The sequence below is a fragment of the Gigantopelta aegis genome, chromosome 9 (genome assembly GCF_016097555.1).
Source record: "Gigantopelta aegis isolate Gae_Host chromosome 9, Gae_host_genome, whole genome shotgun sequence".
Classification (NCBI taxonomy): Eukaryota; Metazoa; Mollusca; class Gastropoda; order Neomphalida; family Peltospiridae; genus Gigantopelta; species Gigantopelta aegis.
In genome coordinates, this window is record NC_054707.1 from 10249634 (window position 1) to 10274197 (window position 24564).

The following is a 24564-nucleotide window of genomic DNA, read 5'->3' on the forward strand; positions in this document are numbered from 1 at the left end:
AAATGATCAATAATGTATATAGATGTGATAGATAGTAGTATAGTTTCATTTATTTTTAAACTATTGATCAAACCAAGCGTTTAATGTTATCGAAACTGATAAGAAACTATGGAAACATATATTTATACGCGTAATCTGTAAAATATTATTACTTGGTGAATTTATGTGTTATACTGAATAGAAATAATCATTATATCAGCTATAACATCTTTACTAAAACTCTATTTCAATAATTTGTTAATATCGCCAAAAGGAATACGGGATTATGTTTTAGTCGCGGAAGGCAGTAATTTGTGCACTTCGGTTGTAAACAACATGGCGGTTCAGAAAGCCGATATTTTTTAAGTACTGAAACATTGTTTCTGTGAGGAATAGTATAATAAACAAGTCATGTGAACACTTGAACTAAGCAAAATGCCAACGCCAGACACAATTAATGGTCCGCAAGCTACGGCCGTTGAACAGGATGATAATTCGAAAGTTGAAAGTGATTCTGCGGCTGGACCCCAGAATCCTGATGACGGGGAGTTGTTGATCGACTCGATGGTTTATGTCGAACCCATCAAACGAGGTCATGTTCCCGACCATCTTTTGGAAACTAGTGAGAATTTTTTCTTCATACATCTGTCCATATTCCTTTTCTTTCTGCCTCAAACATGTAATTATGGGTCATCCCGACCATAATCACATGATTGGTGTTCATACCCAACCCCCACACAGACTCCTCAACAGACATGGATTCCTATCTGTCAGTTGCACATTCCAGTCCTTATCTCTCAAGTACAGAAGTTCATCACTTGTGCCACACACCTGTCATTCCTCTGGTATTGTTTGGAAGTACAGTCAAACCTGTCTTCAGAGACCACGTAAATTTAAATTCCTCTTAGTCATGATGAACGAATAAATTGAAGAATTGCGCCTAATTGTAGCCTGAGTGCTCTGACCATAAGACAGCCTTGAGACAAAAATTTGATCAGCTATAACACTCTAATTGCCAGAGAAAACTATATCAAAACTGCGCAATCTGTGTCTTCCAAACCTTAGTCACACATTCCGTCTCAAATACAACAACAATGCTATGTTTGACATTAAATACCTTTACATTGATCATTTTCAATTTCGCTAATAACAAATATTTGATATATTAATCACTAATACACACACTACAAGAAAAAATCCAACAACACACCCTTTAAATAATGTTCTAGTTAAATAAGTAGTGGTCATCATACTCAAACACAACTCCTGAAAGTTCTTTTATTATAAGACATGAAACCATTCACACTTCTTTATTTTGAATGGGTGTTATTATGTTATATTAAGACACTTGTTGAAGTTTGTCTTGTCCTGCTTTCTGGCCATAATGCCCTCAAAATATCTTCATTGTTCTAGGCTAAATGGCCATGCCCTCTAATGTGCCAAATTCAAATTCTGATAATTGCATACTTTCAAAAAATACATGTGTTATTACTTTTTTGTTTCAGAAATTTACACGCAAGTGGGTCAGAACAAAGCCATCCATGTTCGGCCATCTGTCATACATTTTGATGGGTTTGAGGAGAACCAGAAGAATGTCCGATCTCTGACGATTGTAAACGCCTCGCCACAAGTCACTCGGATGCATATCATTCCACCACAGACAAAGTATTTCGACATCAAATATACAAAATCAGTAAGCTTATTTTGTATGTTTAATTAACATTTACTTATATATTATAACACCTGAATTTGATTTGCAGTAAATAGACATTTGATCTGTACATGTATGTACTTTAATCCCATTTAAATAGGCTAAAACATTCAGTACTTATACTTTGAATACTACAAATTGTGAGACATTTGGTATAGGTGGGAGCCAAAATTGAAGAATTGCTGTTTTAATAATTTTTATCATATAGTTATGTACTCTGCTTCTGTTTTGACCATCCTCCCTAGATATTGTATGCAATATATAGGTATTGTGTTTTAAATATACATTATAACTTTGCCAGGGCTTCTAGAATTTTTATAAAATCTACTAGCCATGGGATCAGTGATTAAAACATTTCACTAGCCACAATTAGAAATTCACTAGTCATACTTTACTTTAAGTTAATACCATTTTACTATATAATAGTAATAATCAGATATGTCACCTAAAGAGGGAGATAGAGCAGGGTGCAGGATATTCATATTTACAAAATAGACTTAACTGCAACATTTGACTTTTTTTTCACTAGCCATCGGGCATTGCAATAGTAGTTATTTACTGGCCCAACAGTGAATATCACTAGCCATGGGAGTGGGTCTACTTTAATCTAGAAGCCCTGATTGCATATCCGTATATATGTAAACATTTTCTTACTAATAAAATTTGGATTATTCCATTTTTTATATTTATATATTTGCACTGTGTGTTTGAATATATCTGTATATTTATTATTTATGTTGACATCAAATCTTTTAAAAAATATTTCAGAAAAGAATGGTTCCAGGCTTGACACTGGATTGTCAGATTGAATTTACCCCAGATGAATGGCGATATTACTACGACTGTATTCGCATCAACTGCCCTGTAAGTAGACAGTAATACCAGATTGTCAAGGGTAAATGTTTATAGGAAGCGTTTAAACTAAGGGGGCAAATAGGGAAAATTTTAAAGCAGTTGTAGCCCAATCTGGAAATGTTTCTGTAATTAATAATTAAATTATATGTTTGTTAATGTATCTGACACGTTGTTGCCAGGTTATCTACATTCTGTAAGATGCTCACAGTTTTAACTACCATATAATTTGAAAACAATTATTATAGGAACTATTGTCCTGTGAATTTAGTGATGTTTTTACATTTGTTTTTGAATTTAAGTTGCAGTGTTAGACTGGTGATTGTTTTACATAACTGAGAATTGTACAGATTTTATCCTTCATAGAGTATCTAGTAATAACATTTAATTTTAATCCAGATATTTTTATTTACATAATTATATATTTTAATATACATGTATTTGAAAGTGAATTTGTTTTCTGATAAAAAAAAGGGCATGTGATTTTATCTCTTTAAGACATACATGTAGGGAACTGTTTTTTAAAATATTTTTCTCATGATTTGCTTTGAACTACAGGGTGAGGAGAACCTGGTAATTCCAATTCACGCCTATCCAGTGATGGATACCGGGGGGTTTCCTGTCAACTTCTCCTTCTCTGCGGTACCTGTTGGACACAAGTACGGTTTTGATTTGTCTTCATGTTTTGTTTTTCTTTTGTTTTACAACACACTGAAGCACATTGATTTATTAATCATCAGCTGTTAGATATCAGACACTGGATAATTCTAGTGTTAGAGAAAACCCTTTAAAGTTTTTCATTAGCTGCAAGGGATCTATTTTCTATATGTACAGACAGGAAAGCACATACCACAATCTTTGATATACCAGTCATATTTTAATCAAATAGCCTTGAACAAAATAGTGACAATTAATATAAGTCCAATTTTGTTTCACATACATATGATCATAAGATCTGTATTTTAAAGTTAATTAATATAAGTCCAATTTTCTTTCACATACATATGATCATAAGATGTGTATTATAAAGATAATTAATATAAGTCCAGTTTTGTTTCACACACATATGATCATAAGATGTGTATTATAAAGATAATTAATATAAGTCCAGTTTTGTTTCACACACATATGATCATAAGATGTGTATTATAAAGATAATTAATATAAGTCCAGTTTTGTTTCACACACACATGATCATAAGATGTGTATTATAAAGATAATTAATATAAGTCCAGTTTTGTTTCACACACACACATGATCATAAGATGTGTATTATAAAGATAATTAATATAAGTCCAGTTTTGTTTCACACACACATGATCATAAGATGTGTATTATAAAGATAATTAATATAAGTCCAGTTTTGTTTCACACATATGATCATAAGATGTGTATTATAAAGATAATTAATTTTTCAAATTATTAAAGGCGCAGACCCTAGTTTTAATTCGTAAAAAAAATGGACACTAAATTTAGTTAATTTACAAACCTGTAACTCATTTGGATAAAGTTACAATAGAGTGAAAAAAGAGTCGGTGACATTAAAACAGGAAATATCCTTAAAAAATGAACTAGAACTCGAATCAATAAACCGCTACTTCTCAGACGCTCATGCAATTTTAACAATATAAAAAAATTCAATTTTTGGTACTACAAACATCCGGATGACCAGAAACACTTCGGATCTACGGAAATGAATAATCTAAAGAATAAAATCTAAGTAATGCTTGATTTCAGTGATCATAAACAGCTCTAATAGTAAAATATGTGCTGTAGTGTTTAAAAACTAGGGTATGTCCCTTTAACACTGCATGGTGGGTTATAGAGTGTTATTTACTGGGAAAGTAAATGTAAATAAAATTGTTGGGTTTTTTATTTTCCATTTAGAGTTAAGTAGGAAACTCATATTACTGTGTAATGAATACTAATATTAGGTTAAGTACTGTAACTCTGTACTTGGTACTTTCACACCTGTGGAAATGTTATTACATAATAAACAGTTCGTATTTTTAATGTTACACCTGTGGAAATGTTATTACATAATAAACAGTTCGTATTTTTAATGTGTTTCAAATGTTTTCTAGAATGTCTGAGATATTTGCCCTGCGTTCTCCTGCTCCCGTTGAGTTTGAGTTTGAGCTTGTCTACCTACAGCCACATCCGACTTTTGACATTGAGCCGATGTCAGGTAAGTTTATCTTCCTTGCTAATAGCAACAGTTACTGTAAATTCGGTGTATGTAATGTATACCAGTATTAACCAACATCAGTATTAACATTTTATTTGGTTTATGTTTTCCTGTGGATGATATATTTGCTGAGAATCATATCCACAAGCTTGTTAAGTTGTTATTTTATTAATGAATATGTTTTTAAAAATTTACAGATTTCCTATATGTTAAGTGATTTTTGTCTCCTCTGCTAATTCCATAAAACAAGTTGTAAACATCAATTTCATAAAACAGATTCCAATAAACATATGAAATGTTCATTGCATGGAACATGCTACTTCCATGAAACACTTCGTAATATACAGACGAAACATCAGGCTTTTAAACTTGAGCAATGTTTCTTAAATTGCATGGATTTTAATTAAAATTTCACAGAACAGAACTGAAATGTGAAATCATCTAATTATTTAATTTTCTTCGGTAAATGTGATAAGTAATCCAGTGATTAATTAATTGTCATGTTGTAGGTGTTGTACCAGCCAGTGGAGAAGTGAATATCACGGTGACCTTCTCTCCAACCGAATACCTGACAGCCAAAATGATGGTTCAGCTGACGACCTCTCAGTTCAACTCGAAACCACTCATTTGTTCCTTCACAGGCTACTCATCACCGGGCTTGTTGAAGTAAGTTGTTGTTATAGTTTAGCATAAACTCACACGTACATATGCTAACATTAAGCATTTGCACAAATATTTTTTTAGTAGGTTTAATACTAAATTTTAAAGCGCATCAAGTTTCACCTCATTGAAGTAAAAGGCTTGTTTGTTTGGGGGGGGGGGGGGGGGGACTTTTTGTTTTTGTTACCATGGAAACAAATAGCCAGAATTCACTGTCTCAGAAGCATAACTCTGAAATCATTCTCTCTCTCTCTGTCCCTCCCCCTCCCTCCTCCCTCTTTCGCTCTCTCTCGCTCGCTCTCTCTCTCTCTCTCTCTCTCTCTCTCTCTCTCTCTCTCTCTCTCTCTCTCTCTCTCTCTCTCTCTCTCTCTCTCTCTCTCTCTCTGACACTTTTTCTTTGATTACAAAGTATCTTCAGTGTTTCAAATTTTTCTCTTTCATTTATCCGTCTCAGATGTAGAAATGTTATTTCTAAATATCTTTAACATCTGAATGATTAAAGCAAACTGATGAGAGCTTTGTAATAAATGATATAGGCTTTAACATTTGTTTTTTCTGTGTTTGTAGAGAACTCTTAGAGCAGGTATACATGTGACATTAACATGACTTTCTGTGCTTGTAGAGAAATGTCAGAACAGATTTACATGTGACATTAACATGACTTTCTGTGCTTGTAGAGAAATGTCAGAACAGATTTACATGTGACATTAACATGACTTTCTGTGCTTGTAGAGAACTGTCAGAACAGATTTACATGTCTGAGTTTGACCCAGAAGTGTTGGATCCACGGTGTCTTACTCCATTGGACCGAGCTCGCTCAAAGAAAAAGAAACCAAAGCAGTCACCAAAACCTCCGAAACCGGAGCCAGCCAAAGTACGTATGTAATAGACTTGATAAATTGGACAATATCCCAGCTTGATAACATTCAATAGCACCAACAATGCCATAACCTCTACCGACTCCGGTCGGGCTGCTGGTGCTCTCTTGTACTTGGCAGCATGGGTGGTCCCCTCCTCCCACCTACCCCAAACCCTTTACCTGTTTTTGTCTTGGATGAAGGAGCTGGCCCAGGCCTACACCTGTGCCCATGACATGCGTGTGGTACAACAGCTTGTTCTGAATGTGCACATTAAACCCTATGGCCTGACTTAACTCTTTGGGGCCGAATCCCGACTCACGTCGTGATGTTAATTTGCACGAAATGTCGAGTCCCGTCTGTACGCGTGGTTTACAAGCAGTAGCTATTATCGAATGCCGACTGGAGGCGTGACCGACTGTACATGTAAAACAAGACGTCATTGGCTAATATAATTAGAAGTTTTCATTATCAGCTTGTAGAAGATTAATCCAGTGACCAATAAAAAGTAGTCTTACAGCTGGGTTTGTTCATGCACCTCGTGGCTTTGTTCAGCTGTGTTCGCTTTGATTTTTTTTTTAACAAAATGGACGACGACGTATTTCTCAATTCTGATGATGATAGTATTTCGGAATTTGAAGGTTTCACGAACGATGACGTACTCTATTTAAATAACAGTAATTCGGATGTAGACTTAAGTAGCGATAGTGATGACATACCATTGTCACATTTTCGAAATAGACGGAATATCGGTAGGACTCTTACACTGGCCTGTTGTGCTGGGTAAAAAACGGACATGTAAACAATGCAGTACACAAGGCATTCGACGTGAGCCAGCCACAGGCTGTGAACAGTGCAATGTGAACCTGTGTGTTGGATGTTTCAAGCAATACCACAAAGCCAGATTTCCAGCATTGTTTCAGTGAAAAACCCCAAAATCAATCAGAACTTCCTGACAATTACCAGTAACGTTTATTAAAACCTTTGTTTATTTCTGTTATTTATAGACAATTAAACTACTTTTTTACAATTACATCATATAAAATAATATATGTTCTTCATTAATTGCACATAATTAAATAGCTGACAAAATTTGATGCAGATTTGTTTATTGATTAAGTTAAAGAGTTATTTTTGCTGCAGTGCATGAAATCTGTGTTTATGCTTTAGGGCACCAGCAGGTAAACACTGCCTAGGGCTGGAATTCAAAATGGCCGCCAGGCCTCAAAGAGTTAACCAGCTGGAAAAAAAATGCATCAGCTGTTGGGTGATATAATAAATAATACACTGAAAAATTATGTGTAATAACCAAATGTAGTTTAGGTTGTCATAGTAAAACTATTTTGATAAAAGTATTTAGTTCATTGGATTTCAAATTTCTGTTCTTTATTTTTTTCTTATCATTTTAATGATGTAAATATGTTATCTTTTTCTTGCGTGGCTAATTCATGACATATTTGTTATTTAGGAAGTGTTTTACAAAGGAATCAAGTTTTCAGCATCTGTCGTCGACTCGCCATATGCCGTTGCACAAGTTCTGAACCAAGTAGCAGGGAAGCTTTCTGTGAAAGACCTCAGACAAAGTAAATATTACCTGGTCATTTTATTTTCTTTGATGTTCAGCTTTATTGAAAACAAGCTTTTAACATAACACTCAGAAAGGCACCTTGGGGTTTTTTCTACACATTTTGAGATTTTGAAACACCACAAAATAGTTTTCTGTTACAGCGTCAGTGACTACTAGTACACCAAAGGCTGTGGTATGTGCTGTCTTGTCTATAGGAAAGTAGCTGTGATATATTACATATAAATAATTAGAAAAGGAAATATGTTGCATGTTTCACTATGGAAATGTTTAGTTCCTATATTTATAACAATGTCACTGATTATTATTTATTTTGTTTCAGCTTTCATGTCAAAGAAAGATACAAAGGGAACATCAACAAAACAAATGAAGGTATGAAGAATAGACATTTGTCATATAATACAAGTATTCTATCATCTTAAAGCCGCACACCCTAGTTCCATCCAGCGAAAATAAATTATAATTTGGTTAATCTACAAACCTGTAACACTTAGATCACGTTTTTATCAAATGGAGTGAAAAAGCAGGTTTTATATCGATAAATACCATGGGAATCCCCATGTCCCAATTGCTTGAAATAATTTTGAAAGTTGGTATTCTGATGTCACCGGTAGAAGCACAACAATGCCTACGTCATGACAAATTTCACAGACTTGGGGTGCGTTCGTTTCACCTCTCCTGGACATGTTCCAACTGTTCTGTCCTGTTGTATCCCCTCTCCAGATATCGTAAGACTTAGCAAAATTATTGGTTTTAAGGGTTTGTAACGTTTTGTATTGAGACACTTACTTGTCTGAACTTTATTGTTACTGAAAATGTTCACGAACTGTGAAGAAAAATCTCACAAATGAACAACAACAAATCGGATGTTGATTGCGCGAGAAAACAAACCGAACCAAAATGATAACGGTCACGTGATATACCAACGTCTGTGACATTAAAAATAGATTGGACCTCGCTTGCTTAACGGTTTTTTCTCGACAACACGTTTTGTGAAAAAATGCAAAAAATGCATTTCGTGGTTTTACAAACATCAGGATTACCAAACAGCACTTCAGGTGAATGGAAATGTGTATTCTAAATAATAAAATGTAAGTAAAGTGCAATTTTATTTGTGAAAAATGGGGTTTAATAGCGAAAAACAACGCCGTAATGGTTAACAAATAAATGTAACTAGGGTGTGTCCCTTTAAACCTTCTGTATAGTATTTCTGGATCCTATTTTGATTGCTGATGTTAACTAGAACCCATGTCAATGTTGGGCATGCTCAAAAATGGCTTTTTTTATTAGCACGTTAAATCATATCATAAATATTTGGCCTTAACAGCTAGGATAAAGCCGGTATCCTACATCATTAATAACAATTTGTTTTTTATCCTGCAGTCCATCAAACATTAAGGGGCAAAACTATTATTTTTGTTATTTTACCTACATTGTACAATGTCCTAGAGGTCAAGTGAATGATTTTGTAATGTATCTATGCATATGACATCACATGCATGACGTCAGAAGTCATAATCTGCTAGTATAGGTTTATGACTTTGCGTTAAATGATCATCATAATCGGCCAATTGACACAGTGGTTGCAGGATAAAATTGTTTTAATGAGTGCTTTAATGGTGCACCATGTTGTGGCTGTAATGTGAAAAGTCAGTCGGAATTTTATTTATTTTTATTTCTGTGTCTATATATATAAAAACAAATCTTGGATGAAAAACGAAAAATGAGTTGAGGGAAGCACTGCAGGAATGATGTTGATTTTAATGCAGCTGATTTATTCTTGTCTGTCTGTTATGTATGTTCTTACTTTGACCCACAGGAAGCACGGTTTGAACAGTTAGTTCGTCAGAATGTTTACGAAGAGAGACAGAACCAGCTGAGATGGCAGGTGAAGCTGGGAGATGACCAAATCACACACAAAGAAAAACAACAGATCCTCGATGACCGAAATGCGGCAAGTGTATTCTATAAGGTGAGTGGCCCATGTGGTGAATGAAGGTTTCTCCTCAAATTCTCTAGTCCAGTAATATCATTGTGTTTGACACCTACTTGGTGATTTTAAAAAACATTTTTTAGTTCACCCAACTGTCCCCTTTTCTTCTTTCTTTTCTTTGAATTACATTCCATCTATTCCATATCTGGCACCTCTTCTTTCCCAGTCCTTGTCTCACCAACCTTGACAGGTGCTTGTCTTGTGGCTATCCATGCCACACATCCGCCATTTCCCATCAGCTTTAGCTGTGGGCTTATTCTGACTACTTCGTTGAGTGTTCAGTGGTTACTTCTGGCATTAAGAGAAACTTGTAACCACCTACTATACTCCTCTACTACCGGCGGTTGTTAGTTAGTACCATAGGTCAGACTAGCTTTATTACAGGTAGCAGCAGAAGGTGAGGATATCAGGTGGGTGCTGTACCTCTCCAAAACAAAATGTCAAAATAGATTAAAAATATCTTAATATAAGCAGGGCTTCTAGGATTCTTTGTAAATCCACTAGTCATGGGATCAGTGATTTTTAAAATTTACAAGCCACAATTAAAAATTAACTAGCCCTACTTTACATTAAGTTAATATATATTTACTAAATAATAGTAATAATCAGATATGTTACCTAAAGAGGGAGATAGAGATTAAAAACACTAACACTGGGGTCAGGATATTCATGTTTACAAAATAGACTTAACTGTAACATTTGACTCTTCTTTTTTTTTACTATCCATCTGGCATGGTAATAGTAGTTATTTACTAGCCCAACATTGAATATTACTAGCCATGGGAGTGGGGCTGCCATAATCTAGAAGCCCTGATACGGTAATTTAGTTTTGATTGTGTATGGAGCATGTCGTATGATGATTAAAGTGAATATGTTGTGTTTCAGTATAATGTGAGAGGTGACTCGGTACCTGAAGACGAATATCTGAGAACATGTTCATCGTGTGTCTTCAAGAGAACTCTCAGAGACCATACACAGGTCAGTAAACCGGGAAATGGTAAAGACACTTACACACTGTTTTTGGTAGAGTCAACGTTTATGTCCATGCCACATGTGCTTGCAAACTCTGCAAATTAATAAAATATCTACAGCAATAAATGTTCTGTGAAAAAAACTCTGAATATTGTCCACAGCCAAAACAATTACCATAGAGAATTAAAAACAGTAATCTCCATGGCATTGTTGATTGCATGTGTTGTGCTTGGACTTGTATTGTTTTTTTGTTTCTTTCATTCTGCAAATGAAATGTCCTTTTTTATACTGCTATTAGTGGCTACTTACCAAAGAGAAGTCAACTCCATGGTGTCCATGATCAGTGTGCTTGAATTGCAGAGGATAAGATAATTTTATTTTAATGGTGTCAGCTTTTTCACTCAACAGAACACAGTTGATATTCTTTTTTCATCATATTCAAAAATTATGCTTTCAATTTTTTCTTTTTTAAAGTGTTATTCTTTTCTAAAGCTTGGACTTCTTTTTTTCTAAAAAGTTATTCTTCCTAAAGCGAATACAGACATAAGAAGTTAATTATGGGCTTTGTAGCTCACTGATGACATTCTCTGCTTAAATCTGCCTGCATTTGGTTTCTATGATCATGTAATACAGTTTAATTGTTTTTCTTCAGGTTGGAGTGGAGGGGATCGAATTCGACCCATACACAAACGATATGTGGGCAGTACGACACGCCGCTCTCAACCGCTTCCAGCAGGCGGCAAGAAAAGTAAATAACCAGTTGACAACTGTTTGATAGATATGTCATGCAATGAAGGGTTTATTGAAATATAAAGTAAAAAATCTTCTGCTAAAAAACAGTTCCACTATGATTTGAATTAGTAATGATATTTTCTTAATATGAAACAGTGATTCTGCTTTCCGGTTAATTCGCTTGTCAGTAAAAATAATATATGTAATTAAAAAACAATCATAATTTGAAACTGTTTTGTCTGGTACATGGAGAAAGATTGTTGTGTATTTTTAACTTGTTAATCAACTACAACACGTAATGGCACAGTGAGCTTTTCTAGTATTCAAGCAGAAAATGGGGTCGGGACATGGATCAGTGATAAAGTGATCACCTGATGCACAGTCAGACTGAGATCGATCCCCATCGATGGACCTATTGGGCTATTTTCCGTTCCAGCCAGTGCACCACAACTAGTATATCAAAGTCCATGGTATGTGCTATCCTGTCTGGGATGGTGCATATAAAATATCCCATGATACTAATGGAAAGATGTAGCAGGTTTCCTTTCTAAGACTATATGTCAAAATTGCCAAATGTTTGACATCCAATAGCTCATGATTAATTAATCAATGTGCTCTAGTTGTGTCATTAAACAAAACAAACGTTTCAAGCAGAAAACAGAACTTGACACGCACCTCTTAAAAGGAAATTGTAACTCCACACTTTACCCCATTCCGGTACCTTTTAGTTTTTAATCTTACATTGTGACTGTACTGTATCTCACAATGATAATCTGGTCTCGGGTAAACAACTACAGGTAGAATAAACAAAAGTTAGGTTTTGGTTTTTTGTCATCTCCACAAACTCGGGGTCAGAGTTACTTGTTCATCCCCCATATCACTACAACTGTGCTTTGAATTCAATATGTTTAAAATATTTTGTTTGTGAAATGTTTACAGGTGATAATAAGATTAAGGGCAGCGTACAAGTTATCGTCTTTGAGAAAAGTGGTCGTTGACTGGAGTAGGAAGAAATATTCACAAGCTCTGCTCAGTGAGTTAAAGTCAAATCCAATCTTTGTAATACCCCCTTCACATACACGGATCGCCAACTCGTAGTCAATCGCAAGCATCCGTAAATAACTCGCTGGTATCCGTAAATAACTCGTCACAACTCGCAACAACGCGCAGACACTCTTAAGGATCCGTGAAAGGAGAGGCATTTTTTGGAGATGTCAAAAATCTTCTTACGATTGTCCACGGATTGATTTTTCCGTAAATAACTCGTAACAATCCATAAGTAATGTAAACCTCTCGCAACAACACGTAACCATCCGTAAACTGCTCGCAAGAATCCGTAAATGACTCGTAACAATTTTTGGTACAATTTGTTACGGTTAGTTTACGATTTATTTACGGATTATTTACGGATTATTACGAGTGCTTACGTGTTCTTTACGATTTCATTCGGGTCGTGTTACAATGGCTTTACGGATTGTTACGAGTTATTACGAGCACTTTACGTGTAGTTACGAGTACTTTACGAATAGATATGTATACTTTACGTATTCTTACGTATTGTTTACGATTTGGGGAAAGGTATAAAAGCTGCAAAATCGAACACTTCATTTTATTTTTGGCAAAAAATCATAAGGACTCGTAAATACTCGTAAGTAACTCGTAACTATTCGTAACAACACGTAAACAGGTCGTAACTAACACGTAAAAGCTTCGATGAATAGTAACATTCCGTAATGTATTCGTAACAATCCGTAAAAAGCTCGTAAAATGCTCGTAGTTATTCGTGACAACTCGTAACAAATCGTGGAATTTTGCCGTAAATACTTCGTAATAACTCGTAATAATCCGTAATAAACTGTAAATAGCTCGTAATAACTCGTAACAACTCTTAAATCGGTTGTAAAAGTGGCCAAATCGTAAGGATCCGTGAATTTGTGCGATCCATAAGGACTCATAAGAAAAATCTGTGTATGTGAAGGGGGCATAATCTTTGTCTGTTCCAACTTTTAAAACTGTACCCACTTCAGAGCTCTCACAGGAATAATTTTGCTTTTGCAAGTTTTAAAAGTGTTTGTGTGGGGTGGGGCAGATGGGTGGGTGTCTTTTGGCGGGTGGGTGTGTGGAATTAATTAACAATCTACCATTTTTGTTTGTTAGCAATAATTATTGTAGCCAGACTATATAAAAATGGGTCACTAATTTGCCTAATGATATATTTCTTAATGTTTTATTCAGTAAATGTAAAGTCTTGCTTTTATAGGATATTAAACAAGCTTCCGTTTTGTATTATGTTTATGTCTCGCGTGAAATAATTTTCAATTGTCACGAGCTTTAGCTTGTAACAATGAAAATGATTTCACAAGGGACATAAACATAATACGAAATGGTAGCAAGTTTAATATCCTATTTATTACCCATAATAGATATTAATTTATATCACTCAGCTTGTTTAGGTGATATTCCTTTAAGATTGTATTGTGCCAATCACTGACGTCATCGTGTAACGTCAAAGTGTTACGTTCTACTTGGCATTCTAATGGGATGTAACACTTTGATTTGTACCAAGATATTTGTTAACCAGATGGGTAATAAAGTGTATTATGTATCTGAGATTGATATTAACTAATTCAAAATAAAGATTAGTGGACAATTATTTTTCTCTTTTTTTTTTCTTTACTTGAATCAAAATTCATTTATTTGGACTGAGCTCAAACAGGTTTAGTGATTTATTATTGGTCCCCCTCCCTGTCCTACCTGAGGGGACTATAGGTTTGATGTCTCCTACTGATTGGCATCCATCCCACAATAGGTTTCCAGACTTTGTTTTTGCAAATGTTTAAAGGGAAAGACCCTAGTTTTTTAACACTACAGCATATTTTTCACTATTAGAGTTGTTTATGATCACTGAAATCAAACATTACTTATATTTTATTGTTTAGATCATCCATTTCCATACAACCGAAGTGTTTTTGGTCATCCTGGTGTTTTTAATACCATGAAATGCATTTTTCGTATTTTTAAAAAAGCATGTGCGTCTGAGAAGTAGCGGTTATTGATTCGAGTTCTGGTCTATTTTTTAAGGATATATACCAGTTTTAACATCACAGACTTTTCTTTCACTGTGTTGTAACTTTATCCAAATGTGTTACAGGTTTGTAGATTAACTAAACTTAGTGTCCATATTCACACATACCGAAACTAGGGTCTGAGCCTTTAAGATAATGAGGTGAAATTTTGCATATAGCTTTATCATTGAGAGTTACAGGTTACAGATCAAGTTTGACTTTGATGGGGATTTTGCTCATTTTTGACAGAGTTAGGGTGATATCAAAATTTGTTGGGCCAAGTAGGAGACATGTTTTGCTTTAGCAGTACTCTCAGAATGTTTGTTTTGATTGTCTAGGAGGCAAGCGTTTATTATTTTCACTTGTTGTTCTGTCACTAACTTATTTTTAATGTCTTTAGTGCCCAGAGTCCATGTTTGGCAGAGAATGTTGTAGTTAGATTATATTGTCTTCACAGGTGAAGATGAAAAAGACAAAATAGAAGATGAAGAAGAGAAGGAAGAAATTCCAATGCATCTTGAGTTACAAACTAAAAAAATAAAGAGATTCAAGTTTGCTACTTACATTCCACCAAATATTAAAGATGATATGGTAAGTTAGTCATGAAATAAGAGATTGCAATCATATGGCTCAATCCTAGTTTCTGTGAATACCCCCCACCATCTCGCACACAACTATTTCAGAACTAATTAGGCACAAATAACATGGTAACATCATAACATCATTGAAGTGACATCTTGAAACTACATTGTAAGTTCATTTATATAATATGATATTTGCCAGTTTCCAAATGTTTAAGTTATCTGTGAAAGTATACTGCTGTTTGTACAACTCAACAAAACGACCATTGTTTTATGAAAACGTGATCTATGCCCATTGAATAGGATGTTAAAACTACTTTCTGTGATATACACTACATTTATTATATACATGGCAATGAAATATATAGATCTACAAAAACCATAAAAGTGATATCCGGTGAACAGTCATATTTTCACTGTATTTTAGTTACAGTGAAAATATAGAAATCTTATTTACTTTTTTGTAAAAGTTCATGATTAAATTATCTCCTTTTGTGTTATTTCTTCGTATTTAAGTTTGATGATTACAAATGCATCTGATCATATTTGAAAAATAAAAACATGTAATTTAAACAATTATACCTATAAAAAAGGGATATGAAGTGCAATTATGATAAAATATCTAAAATGAATTGAATACAAAACTAAATAATGATAACACAATGTCCTGTCATTGAGTGTAAGTTAAAATTTAGCGGCGTTCAATTCATTTTGTTTTTTGGGGTGTTTATTTTAAGATTGCTTTGTCAGGTATGTTTGCACAGCAGTATTATTAAATAAAGATAATTTTTATTCAAATTTATTTTAGAAAATCTATGGTCAAGTAAATTTTCTAGAAAAGTTCCATCTGAAGAAATATATCATGGCATTATGTGTTTTCGATAGGATAAGCAAAAGATATTAACAAAAAGCAAAAGATATTGTCAAAAATTAGGAAAGATGTATATAATAAATAGACCATTTCATGGTGTTTTTTTCAAATACGATTTTTATGTCAACTCATGATGTGAGAAAATATGGTTTCCACACCTCACTCATTAACATAAAAATCGTGCAATAGTCTCTATATATATGGTGTTGCAGCAAAACCATGTTTTTTTTTCTCTTCAAAATCATGTAAATAGATATATAGAATTTTTGAAATGAGCTCATGATATAATTATCCTTGCTTTAGTTACAGGAAACTATTGTATACAGTGTGAATAGTATAAAATATCATGACGTAACTACGTGTGCATTCTGTTTCGATAGGCTCCAGATGCTCTAGGATTTGTTCCATTCATTCAAACTGAAGTGGTCGTCAAGAGAAAAGTGCCGTACTTCAATCTGAAGGTAATCCTGGCAGGTGTAACGTAACGTAATATTTTAACATGCTTCTATACCACTAAGATTTCGAGCATGTCCACCTTGGGTTCGGCCTCTGGATGCCAGGGGCCCAACCCGGAGTAGAATTACTTAGGTCAATTTTGAACTTAAGCCAATGGGGGTAAGGGGCTTTAAATTTTTATTTTAAATGTGCCATTTCTAATAAATTAATAAATATAACTTAAATATTTATAAAATTTTGATCGGGCATTTCTAAATATAAAATACTACCATATAAAATTTTCTATTAGCCCTATGATTTTTGGAGGTTAGTTTCCAGGAGGTTGGGCCTAGGCCACAAGAAGTTTGTTTAGTGGGGGGACAGAGTGTTAAAAGGGGCACCAATTATATCGGGAACTTCAGTGTGGCCGAAACCAGGGGGGACCCCGACGGGGGGGGAGGCAGTCCCCCAGACAAACCTAACTCCCCCTACGGCCAAAACCACCTACGCCTATGGCCCTAACCTACTTCTGGTGGCATACCCCCCCACCCCCACGATCTCCCCCAGCCAACCCAACCGTCATGCCCTCCATTCTCGGTGCTCCTCAAGTTAGGATTTGCGGCTGGATCACTAGGAGAGTGATCCATATCCGCTGATGATTAACAAGGTACAGGAAAGTTTGCGTGGTGAGTCTGGCAGAGCGAAAAACGTATTCGGATGATCTTGAAGTCCAGAGGCGCCTCCCTGTAGACCACGGGAAACTGAAGGTTACGTCATTTACCAGACGATGTGACCCTTTAATTTAGAATACTAGAGGGTGGAGACGGGGTAGGTGTAAACCACAATCTTTTGGAGAACAGGTTTTTATTTTAGATCATTTGTCTATGTTGACTGCTCTTGTTAGAATTGTTGTATAAGATGACATGTGAGCTTCTGATGGTCATCCAAGGAGAGTTTCAGACTGTTTAATCAGAAAACAAATAATCAGAGATGAAAATTCTCCGGATGTGTTTTTTTAGATTGACATTCTTTGATGAAAAGCTCACAGTACCGACATGTAATACACATCAAGACCCTACACAGTTTTTCAGATGTTTTTGTCCATTGGCATTTTCTTTTCTAGATAATAAGCTTTACTTACCTCAGTAATATTGCTATATACATGTACCTGTAATCAAAGACAAATGTGTTGAATGACTTGTTTTATTTTAGACTTTTGTCTTTCAGATAATTTTGACACGATAGCTTGTGTATAGTTTTCTGGGGCATAGCTAGAGAGGAAAAAACACCAAGGCAAACCCAGTGGAGGAATTCCAGACAAGGCCAGTGCCTCGTCTGCCTCATGCTGGCTACGCCATTGGTTTTATTAACTGTTAGATTTCGCAACATATTTGTCATGCTGTAAGTGACCTGGGGCCTAATTCACAAAGCTATCTTAGGCTCTGTTAGACATCCTCTTTGCAAGTCTTTTAACACTGGACTGCGAGATCGCAAAGTTGCGAGAGTTTAGTGAATTAGGCCCCTGGTTGATCTGGAAATGGACCCTGTGTAGTGACTGTGATTTTATCTTGTAGGTTCCACAACAGTACAAGCTGCTGGGATTCAAACAACACAATGCACACAACGCGTCCAGTGGCTATGTGGCACCAAATCTGATCCGCCCGCTGAGAACCGGAGCAGAGGTAGATTTCACTGTTTTATTATGTTTACTATCCGCCCGCTGAGAACCGGAGCAGAGGTAGATTTCACTGTTTTATTATGTTTACTATCCGCCCGCTGAGAACCGGAGCAGAGGTAGATTTCACTGTTTTATTATGTTTACTATCCGCCCGCTGAGAACCGGAGCAGAGGTAGATTTCACTGTTTTATTATGTTTACTATCCGCCTGCTGAGAATCGGAGCAGAGGTAGATTTCACTGTTTTATTAGGTTTACTATCCGCCCGCTCAGAACCGGAGCAGAGGTAGATTTCACTGTTTTATTAGGTTTACTATCCGCCCGCTCAGAACCGGAGCAGAGGTAGATTTCACTGTTTTATTAGGTTTACTATCCGCCCGCTCAGAACCGGAGCAGAGGTAGATTTCACTGTTTTATTAGGTTTACTATCCGCCCGCTCAGAACCGGAGCAGAGGTAGATTTCACTGTTTTATTAGGTTTACTATCCGCCCGCTCAGAACCGGAGCAGAGGTAGATTTCACTGTTTTATTAGGTTTACTATCCGCCCGCTCAGAACCGGAGCAGAGGTAGATTTCACTGTTTTATTATGTTTACTATCCGCCCGCTGAGAACCGGAGCAGAGGTAGATTTCACTGTTTTATTAGGTTTACTATCCGCCCGCTCAGAACCGGAGCAGAGGTAGATTTCACTGTTTTATTATCTTTACTATCCGCCCGCTCAGAACTGGAGCAGAGGTAGATTTCACTGTTTTATTATGTTTACTATCCAGTGCCATTAGGTTTATTCTAGAGGGTGGCATAGCCCAGTGAGAAAACGCTCGCTTGATGCGCATTCGGCCTAGGATCGATCCCCGTCGGTGGGCCTTTTGGGCTATTTCTCGCTCTTGCCAGTGCTCTATAACTGGTATATCAAAGGCTGTGGTATGTGCTATCCTGTCTGTGGGATGGTGCATATAAAAGATCCCTTGCTAGTAATGGCAAAATGTAGCTGGTTTCATCTCTATGACTGTCAAAATTACCAAATGTTTGACATCCAATAGTCGATGATTAATAAATCAATGTGCTCTAGTGGTGTCGTTAAAAAAACAAAACAAATATTTTTAGTTTTATTCTTGTCACATGTATGGAATTATATGCAAATAAAACTTGAGTCAATTTCTTTCCTGGTAATTTCATGTTGTATGCAATGATATTTGGTCAAACTTTTGTGTTGGTGATTCTACTGCATTTCAGCATACACAGTAAGAAAATAGAACATATAATTTTATCTTAATCAGTGAGGACATACAAACTGTGTTGACTATGAAGTTTGTGCTCAGTGGAAACTGATATATACTAAATACACTGACCTGTTCTTCTTTGGTAAAATGTGTGTGTTTGTGCGGATTCAGTGGAGTTACGGCCTTGGTTATCCTGAATGATATGATTTATTTACTATATTCAAGATTAGATAGTAAAAATATTATAATACTAGATTGTAATTTTTTAGCTAGATTGTCATTGTTTTATTTGTATATTGGGACATTCAAAGAGAATTGGACAGTGAATGTTTTAGTTTGTTGACTATACTATGTCTGCCATTCAACAGAAGAAGAAAAATATTTTTCTTTCCTCCCTATCATCTGAACAAATTGAACTTTAATATAAATAGTCAGGATAAGTGAAATAATGTTGTTGTTTATCTGTTAATTAGTGAAATAACAGTATCATTTGATTATTTACTAATTAGTGAAATAACAAAATCATTTGATGATGTATTTATTATGGGTTTTTTAGGATGAAATAATTAGTCTTCCTCCAGTCCCGAGTTTGATTGACCAGGTGAAACCTGAAGATGAATTAGTCAATGAAGGGGACTTAACTCTAGTTGACTTACCTGAGAAAGAGGTCATCAAGGAGGTCAAGACCTTGACCTTGTCTCCACCAGAAGCGCTGTTCTCGTCAATAGAATATCCTCCACTCCATATCTTTGTAAGCCTAGTTCTACTTTACCCAGTACCATGTGTCCAGGGAACATTTTGTTCAGTATTGTGTTGTGATTCACTGTGCAAGTTTCCGAGATTGCTACACAATTTTAAATCATTAAACAGTAGTTGCTAATTAGTTTTCAATTGACCAGAAATGTTGTCAGTAAAAATGTTGATTACAAAATGTTCCCTCAATGTCCTTTCTCAAAGTTGATACCACTATACACACTAAACTGAACAAAATTTAATAATCATCATTGGTGTCACCGGTAGAGTCTTTACGAGTACTCGAGTACTCATGCACGGGCCAAGTCTAGTAAGACACGAGTCCATTCACAGGACTCGAGTACCCATGCAAGAAAGAGCACTCTCATTTAATTATATTTTTAATGTCATTTTGCCATATGCTTGCCACCTAATACAATATAGGGCTATGAGACATGGAGAAAAAACAAAAGTCTGATGTGTGGAATGTAATACAATGGCATGATTTTGCATCCATGTTCAGTGCTGGAATTAAGATGCATAATGTTATTTTACTGTATTCCTTAGTCTCATTATCATCTAGTAAAGTGTCGGGTACTCTGGTCTGGGTCAAGTTTGGACTCGTGGAGGCCCTAGTCACATGAGACCTATTTTGTAAGTCTCTTGTAACAACATCAGAAGACTAAGCTTACAGTTCACATTCTGTGATATGGTGCACATGATTTGGATTTGTACAGCAGTAGTACAGCAATTGGAAAATAAACAGCTGCTGCTGTGTATTTTAAAGCACACTTCTTTGCTTATATTAATAATATTTATAATCAGTCTACCACTGACAATGACAATTGGCACAACTCTTTTGTTATATTCATACATAACCTGACCTCTTGCTATGGCACTTTCATCCTAGGTATATCAAAAGCTATGCTATGTGTCTGTGAGATGGTGCATATAAAAGATCCCTTGCTACTAATGAAAATAATGTAGCAGATTTTCTCTCTAAGACTATATGTAAAAAAAATACCAATTGTTTGACATCCAATAGCTGATGATTAATAAATCAGTGTGCTATAGTGGTGTCGTTAAACAAACCAAACTTTATCTTTGTGGGGGTGGGGAGGGGGTCTCCAACTTATCCTAGATATCTTGTGTTTGGTGTTGGCTTCAGATGTGTTTTTGTTGTGGATTTTGTTTATATACCAGGGAGAAAGTGCCACAGTTTAGAGGTCAGGTAAGTATTGATGAAAAGAGAAAACAAACGACATGTATAAAATTGGCTTATCTCCATTTCCAAGTATATACATGCATATAAAATTTAACTACAAAACATGAATTAATCCTCTGCTATTAAATAAATATATATATTCAGTGATAGAAATAAGTAGAATTTGTTACTAGTCCAACGGACAAATACATCTAGAAATCTACTTGTCCACCAATATTTTCACTTGTTCAAATAAATGGTTTGTTTTATTCAAGTACAAGGACGATTTTTTTGATTGCTGAAAATGAAAATGTAGTGAACATTTTCACTTGTCCACAGGACAAGCACCAAGGTGCATTTTGTTTGTCCGAATAGATTTTCACTTGTCAGGACAAACAGACAAGTGCTTATTTCGAACGCTGATATTTATTGTTTGTTAAATGAGTAGACATAAGCTGTTCTGTAGTCCTGCCTTCACTCCATTGATCCTCTGCTAAATATAATTATTTTAATGTATATCACCTTCGGACTAATAGTTTTATATGTTGTTCCATGTTTACTCAGTTGATTCACTGTGTTGTTTTATTTTTTGTGATTTTTCTCCTCAGAATCCAGCTCCAGGTTTGCAGGTGTTTCTAGCACCGTTGCCGTATGCAGAAGTTGACAATGATTTCCATCTCTGTCCTCTACCACGCTATATCCGCAAAGACTTTGCCACCAATCCCCATGCGGCAACACAGAGAAAATACCTCGACAGAGAGGTAAGTATCTGGTCTACTCGAGTCGCGTCATCAACGAACATTTTGAGATCTCTTTTCTCTGTTTTATTTAGTCTCCAGCAATGTACAGGACTCACGTGGGTTATATAAACTCAGACTGTTACATAATTTGTAAAAATCATTTTCTGAGTTGGGTTTTGGAAAGTTATGAAAAGTGATTGATTATTAATTTTTACTCATTAAAATAACAATGAAGGAAAGATGGGTAATTCACATCAAAACATTAAAATATGATTATGTTGATGATCACAAAAAAATCTTTGGAAAGTCATGGATATTGCTCTATAGCAAAGTCAGTGTCATGGAAATCCTAGAAAGTCCTAAAATTTCCTTTAAAAAATTTAATGTTATTTGTTATTTTTCAGGTATGGAAAGTTTAGAAATTTTGAATTGGATCATGGAAAGTCATGATAATTAATAGTTTCTCATTAAGAATAACTTAAGAAGAGATCTGCAGTTTATTTCAAAACATTTTGTGATATTGATTATAACAGCAACATCCTTTTGAAAAGGTCCCATTCAGTGTCCCATTTACTAAGGTCACCATAAGAGAATTAGTGCTAAGCTCACTTCGTAAAATAGGACTCTGGAAAATATGTCTAAAAAGTATCTGAAAGTAATGGAATATGGTTGATAACAAACTGTAAGAACTCAACTGTGACTGTGTATTAACCTATACTTTGTTTTGCTTGTACAGGACGTGATAAGAGGAACGATGGGCTGGAAGAAGTTTCCCTCCCAGGGTTTGACCTCGCTATCCAACACTCCCACACTGACTGGCGTGTGGGTTCCTCGATGGTCGGTTGATCGCTTACTTCACTTTCAGATGTGTTTATATTTGTTTTGATTAACAGCTCTGGTTACGTTCAGCTTAATTATAATCAAGTGAAAGTTACTGTAATCTTATCATATGCATTGTCCTAGTTGTTAAGAGAATCTTATTAAATAAAACCTCAGTAAAATGATATACTTACCACATATTGCCAAGTACATGTAAAATGTATAAGCCAAAGGTTAAACTAAGAGGTCAGCTTATCCAAGGAGTTGGCTAATACACTGTAATATATAGTAGATAATATGACACTTAATAAATAAAATTAAATACAGTGAAACTCCTCAAAGTAAAAAGTCCGGCTTTAAGAGGTATCCAGTTTAGAGAGGTTCTTTTCTGCACAGATATTTAAAAAGGGACCATGGAAAACATCCAGTTTTGAGGGAATTCTACTTTACAGAGGGTCTGGTTTTGAGAGGTTTCACTGTAATAATAAAGTGAAATAGCAAAGCTGTCTGGAGAGTAAAATGGCTAACAATAAATATGTTGAAATGCTGACAATAAAGAATGTAAAATACTAACAAAATATTAAGTGAAAAAAAAGAAAAAGATGCCAACAATAAAAAAAAGTATAAGATCAACCGTAAATTAAGTGAAATGACCAAAAATATATAAAGTGAAACAATAACTAAAGAGGGAAGTAAACCAAAAACCAAACAATGTACTCTAAAATTTAGGGGTCAGTTTTTCAAATGTTAGTTGTCTTAATCAGTGGTTAAGAACATTTTAAAGGCATGGTCTGAATCAATACAAATAATAATTGAAATCATAATATTGAAACTTGATTTAGATCAACCAAAGGTATCCACACATAATCAAATTTAAAGTATATTTTGTCGTTGTACTAAAATAATTAAAAAGGAAAATATTAAAACTAACCCAGGGTTAATTTAACTATGCTTTGAACAACTGGGCCAAGATTTTCAGACCAAATTATTGCTGTTAAGATTTGTGGATATTGATCCACTGATATGTTGTTTTAATATAGATGTAGACATCTGCACTTATCACTTTGTTTGTTGCAGGGATGACCAGTTTGCTACTGAATTGTTGCCACAGGAGGTTTCAGCGTTTCTTGATGGACTTCCCGAGGATCTCAGAGAAGATATTATAGAGTGAGTGTTCGGGTGACAGTGTGCTTTTTTCATATTTAGGATTGCAAGGTTATTTCAGTGGGATTGTTTTTTGGGGTTTTTTTAATTTTGAAAATATTTTGAAAATTGATTGGCAACTATTTCTTACAGGGATGTGATTTTCCCACTTTCTATCTGATTTAAATTTATTTGCATAGACGATGTTTGATCTGAATTGCTGAAAAAACAACCTTTATTTGGGCATAGTTTTAACTTTAAAAATCATTTCAGCTTCTATTGTCAAATGGGTAACACATCCCTATACTTGTAATGTGACAACTTTGACAGTAATAGTTTACTGTTTGTCTTGTCTGTTTGCTATTTATCTGTAACATATGTTTGCTGGTTATCTACATTGTCTGTCTGTTTGCTGTTGATCTGTGATGTCTGTTATCTGTTTATCTGTGATGTCTGTCTGTTTGCTGTTTATCTGTGATGTCTATCTGTTATCTGCTTATCTGTGATGTCCGTATGTTATCTGTTTATCTGTCATGTCTGTCTGTTATCT

General features: G+C 35.1%; 1 protein-coding gene across 1 annotated transcript in view; it reads left to right on the plus strand.

Annotated features, from left to right (window-relative positions):
- Positions 1-290: 290 nt before the first annotated feature.
- Positions 291-24564, plus strand: part of LOC121381318 (cilia- and flagella-associated protein 221-like) — a 28092-nt gene continuing 3818 nt past the window's right edge. The window contains exons 1-20 of the mRNA XM_041510578.1: positions 291-601; positions 1485-1672; positions 2459-2554; positions 3101-3201; positions 4627-4730; positions 5240-5396; positions 6123-6264; positions 7716-7830; positions 8155-8204; positions 9652-9804; positions 10711-10803; positions 11450-11545; positions 12469-12562; positions 15052-15185; positions 16427-16507; positions 18056-18163; positions 19933-20127; positions 21921-22073; positions 22789-22889; positions 23949-24038. Of these exons, the coding sequence (XP_041366512.1) occupies positions 415-601; positions 1485-1672; positions 2459-2554; positions 3101-3201; positions 4627-4730; positions 5240-5396; positions 6123-6264; positions 7716-7830; positions 8155-8204; positions 9652-9804; positions 10711-10803; positions 11450-11545; positions 12469-12562; positions 15052-15185; positions 16427-16507; positions 18056-18163; positions 19933-20127; positions 21921-22073; positions 22789-22889; positions 23949-24038 (2438 nt within the window). The 5' untranslated portion in view covers positions 291-414. The remainder of the gene's footprint in view (positions 602-1484; positions 1673-2458; positions 2555-3100; positions 3202-4626; positions 4731-5239; positions 5397-6122; positions 6265-7715; positions 7831-8154; positions 8205-9651; positions 9805-10710; positions 10804-11449; positions 11546-12468; positions 12563-15051; positions 15186-16426; positions 16508-18055; positions 18164-19932; positions 20128-21920; positions 22074-22788; positions 22890-23948; positions 24039-24564) is intronic.